The sequence below is a fragment of the Plectropomus leopardus genome, unplaced genomic scaffold (assembly GCF_008729295.1).
Source record: "Plectropomus leopardus isolate mb unplaced genomic scaffold, YSFRI_Pleo_2.0 unplaced_scaffold12426, whole genome shotgun sequence".
NCBI classification, from domain to species: domain Eukaryota; kingdom Metazoa; phylum Chordata; class Actinopteri; order Perciformes; family Serranidae; genus Plectropomus; species Plectropomus leopardus.
The window spans coordinates 335-4,380 of NW_024613200.1; the positions used below are offsets into that span (position 1 = coordinate 335).

Below are 4,046 nucleotides of genomic sequence, written 5' to 3' on the forward strand. Positions count from 1 at the left end.
TTAAGATCACATTGTGAATCTGACACGGACTTGTCTCAGGACCTTTCTTTAAAACAAATTAAAGAAAAACTTAGAGAGAAATTGGTGATTAAGAACCATACAGTTTATGGTGTGAATACATAAATTGCGTAGCTGATCGCAGCTCTTGAATATTGGCACTTGTGTCCTTTCAGACCAGTTTTGCAAGTAAGTAAAAGCAGACACACTTTTCTTTTAATTTGGTTTTATTGAAATAATAACAAGGCTTAGGGAAACCTTTGAAAGTGTCACAGAAGAGCAGTTTGTAAAGCAGCAAAGCGTCAGTTTCCCATTTAAAGTTGCAGCATCACACTAGCTTTCCTGGGCTTCAATCTGGCAATTATAAAACAATAAATATAAGAGGCTACTAAACTGAAGGTGCAAACAACTTGTCTAAAAAGGCATCCTGAAAGTGGAACAGTACCTTTAAAAAAACAGCAGGTTTACTGTAAACTAGAGGAAACAACATTAAGGCATCGGTTGTATTGCTTTTATAAGCTGTGTTTTCTTGGCAGTGAGATTTCTGATGTTGCAGCACACCAAGACCTTTCACTAGTGAACAGGTTTTACTGTCAAAATATAAAATAAAAGTGAGAAACCGGCTTGAACAAAAGCAGCAGAGTGCATTTAGTGCAAACCCTACAGGAAGCTATCTGTTTCAGCTCTATTGCTATAGGTCGAGACTAAGTTAAAACACATCCTCATCGATCTGTATCCCTCACAAACACAACAAAAGTAAAAAAGTTTTTGGAGAGGATTGGCAGCTAAAAAAGTCTTATGACTGGAGATCAATGCAATGAAGCGGAGCAGTAGGGTCAAAGGTCGGGGGGGGGGGTTCAGGTGAGATCTCAGATCTCCAGATCAGCCATAGCGCGCTCCAGGGGGTCGCTGGTCCAGTACTCGTGGTCCCAGCCCAGGAACCAGCCAGTGAATGTGGGCGGCTCGAAGCCCTGCTTGATCTTGACGATGGGCGTCCGGCTGTCTCTGTTGGCCGGATCTGTCTCGATATAACGGACCGCTGAGGAAGAAAAGGAAAAGCTTGAATTAGTGTTAGTCATAGAATAAAATTTAATAAAAATTGCAGAGCAGCATAATTTGTATGAGCTTCAACCCCAAGAGAAAGGGAATCAAAATAGGATTGTACTGAAATGTATTTATCTAAATAAGTTACTTTGAAACAAGTTTAATAATCAAATGTACAAATGGTGTTTGAGAAGATTATCTTAAATAAAACAAAACTAGATTTAGTTATCAAAAATTAAAAAAACCGTTTTTGCAGTGCATTAAGTGTTTTTTAATGTATATAATTTAAGTATGACATGAAGTGGGTTTTTTATTTTGAATAAGCAAAATCTTTAAGTTTAATGGGTAAAAAAAATATGTATATTGTTTAACTATAATGGAGACGTCGTTTTAGGATGCCAAAGAGTGTTTTGGTATTAGAAAAAAACATGGAGGAAAATTTCAACGGCTTTTCCCCTTTTTACTCCTATTATTCCACAGGTCGATGTGATTCGAGCTCTTATTTCACCCTCCAAATGACCTTTTGCATATCAGTTAGTCACTCTGAAACTTGATTTTTTCACACACACTCTGGTAAATGAAGAATCCAAAAAAAGGAGAAATTTGTTGATGAATTGAAGTCAAAAAGGCAAAAAAATCTCAAAATATCTGTTTACAAACTCTAGCACAACCCGTGTTGTATAATTCACATCTTAATTATCCAGTCGTACGCAATTCATCAAGAATTTTCTCATTTTTAGGATTCTTTGTTCGCTGTGGCAAAATGCGAGAAAAAAAGTTTTCTTTATGAATTTAAAGTAACACGGGGTGATTAACTGGTTGTCATTCATGGGGGTGAAGTATTTGTTGAAGTGCCACATATTTAGATATCATATCTTGATAATATTTTTAGCTTTTGTCCCCCAGATGTCCTTACCAGATGCCATGGCTTCGGTCTTCTCCTCCTCTTGGGCTTCGTTTCCGATCCAGACAAACACCTAAAAATGGGAAGTTTTATAAATATTTGTTCTTTCATCACAGTGGCTCAGAATCTGTATAACGCGTCTAAAACTACGTTTTCTTTACCTGCTCCCAGGTGTCCAGGATCATGACATCATCAGTGGCGAGGTCGTCCTGGGTCATCTCCCCGGGAACCTCCTCAATCTGAAAGGAGAAGGATTAAGTGGAACTGTGAGTTCTGCGGATTATCCGTAGTGCCAGGACATTATTTCGGGAAAGTTCTCAAGGACTTTGCAGTGTTTATTTCAAACCCCAACTGTTTGCAAGCAGAAGGGTTTACTTCTGTGTAATGAGCGCAGCAGCAGAGCAAACCAAAGACTTACGATGAAGTTTCCAGTCTTATTGGAGCAGGCGAAGAGTCTGGGAGGGTGGGCGTCCATCTTGTCTTTGAGTCTGGTAGAAGTACGATATTCTGTCTTTCCTCCCAGAGCCTCCCAGAACTGATCTGTAGTTATTACAGGAAAAGAGCATGTAAACACCTAAAGGGCTTAAAGCAGTTGCTTGACACAAGGGTATTTTTTTATGGTGTGATAAATGTTTTACTGTATACAAATATGAGGGTATTTCAGAAGTATTATCAATAATGGTATAATAACCATGTATGTTTTACAAAATAAAAGTAGAATAAGTGTAAAGGGTTAAGAGTGTTAAAAGGGGCAGTTCAACCCCAAATCAAAAACAGAATTTTTTAAAATTTCTACGGCCGATATCTCCAAGGCTCTGCAACTTGCACTAAAAAAATCGAGACTGATAAATAGCACGACAGATAAGTGGAACAATATGTATTTTATATTTTGCAGTGAACTGTCCCTTTAAAGATACGAAAAAATCATTGTTTTTCGATCAGTATGAATCATGTCTTTTACACGTCACTTTCCCTGTGACAAATCCGACATGTGTCTTCATAATGAGTAAATTTTGAATAGGAAAGATTAGAAACTATCAGCCAAAACTCAAAGAAATAAAATGCTGAATTTCTGTTCCGTTGTCTCCAGCAGCCCTCGACTGAGGCCAGCCTTTAAAAGCAGAGTGTTTATAAAAAATTGACTCTGTTTTGTTTTAGCCCGAGGTTTTCTGTTTGAAATTGTTCAGAGATTCCAGTTTCTCCTTGAGCCTTGAAAGCAAATCACGAGATCACTGATAACATCTAAGGGGCTGATGCAATCAACTCTGCTTTGCTTTAAAGATGAACACAAGCACTTAGCTGAAAAGCTATTTAGCTTCACATTAAAGCACCACTTTAACAGCTTGACCGCAGTTTGTAGCCGACACAGGGGTGCCGTAACTGCTATTGGGTTTTAGTTCGACTCAAAAGCACAAGAAAAAGAGAGAAGTTATTCTGTGTGCATCGTGTTTCTCACCAGTCTCTCCTCCCTCAGACAGCTCAGAGGCCGAAACTCCCAGGATGTCACACAGCTGCTGAGCTCCCTGCTTCTCTGTGTCACTGGCACCCACGCCCACCCACATGAAGGAGCCTCCGGGGGTCACCAGAATAAAAGCGTCGTTGGAGTTCAGGTTGGATGACGATGCATCGAGCTGCATGGAGGTGAAGACAGGAGAACAAATGCATTTTGATTTAAATTTCCCCTAAATCAACTGTAGAGAACCTGATTTTTATCTTTCTATTATTTTTCTTCTTTTTTTGGTGACACTGGTTTGTATTAGGACCTTATTGTGGACCATCCATGGTTGTAATGGTTAAAAAAAATCAACCAATTTGGATTGGTCTGGTGTTATTCTATATTTTTCTTATTGTTCAAACAATCCCATGCAAAAACCAAAAAAAATGAATGCATTAGTCCATTTCAGTGTGTCTTCCAACAGCAATTTCTTCTGCTCATTTTCTCACTTTCTTAACTGTATAATAAGCGGAACAATAATTCAACTCCTGCAGCGCAATATTTTCAGTATCTGAATTAACTCTGAGTTACACCACTCTTGCATGTATATATAATACATATTGTACATATCTCTTTTTATTTTTTAATTTATGAAGTGTACATTGT

At 38.2% G+C, this 4,046-nt stretch overlaps 1 protein-coding gene across 1 annotated transcript; it reads right to left on the bottom strand.

Moving 5' to 3' along the window:
• Positions 1-206: 206 nt before the first annotated feature.
• LOC121963768 (gelsolin-like) lies at positions 207-3,597 on the bottom strand. Its single transcript, XM_042514018.1, has 5 exons — positions 3,402-3,597; positions 2,364-2,485; positions 2,107-2,184; positions 1,958-2,018; positions 207-1,036 (listed from the first exon to the last, which is right to left on the bottom strand). Exons 1-5 carry the CDS (start codon positions 3,580-3,582, stop codon positions 867-869), a joined length of 612 nt encoding a protein of 203 aa, XP_042369952.1. The 5' UTR covers positions 3,583-3,597; the 3' UTR covers positions 207-866.
• Positions 3,598-4,046: the final 449 nt, after the last annotated feature.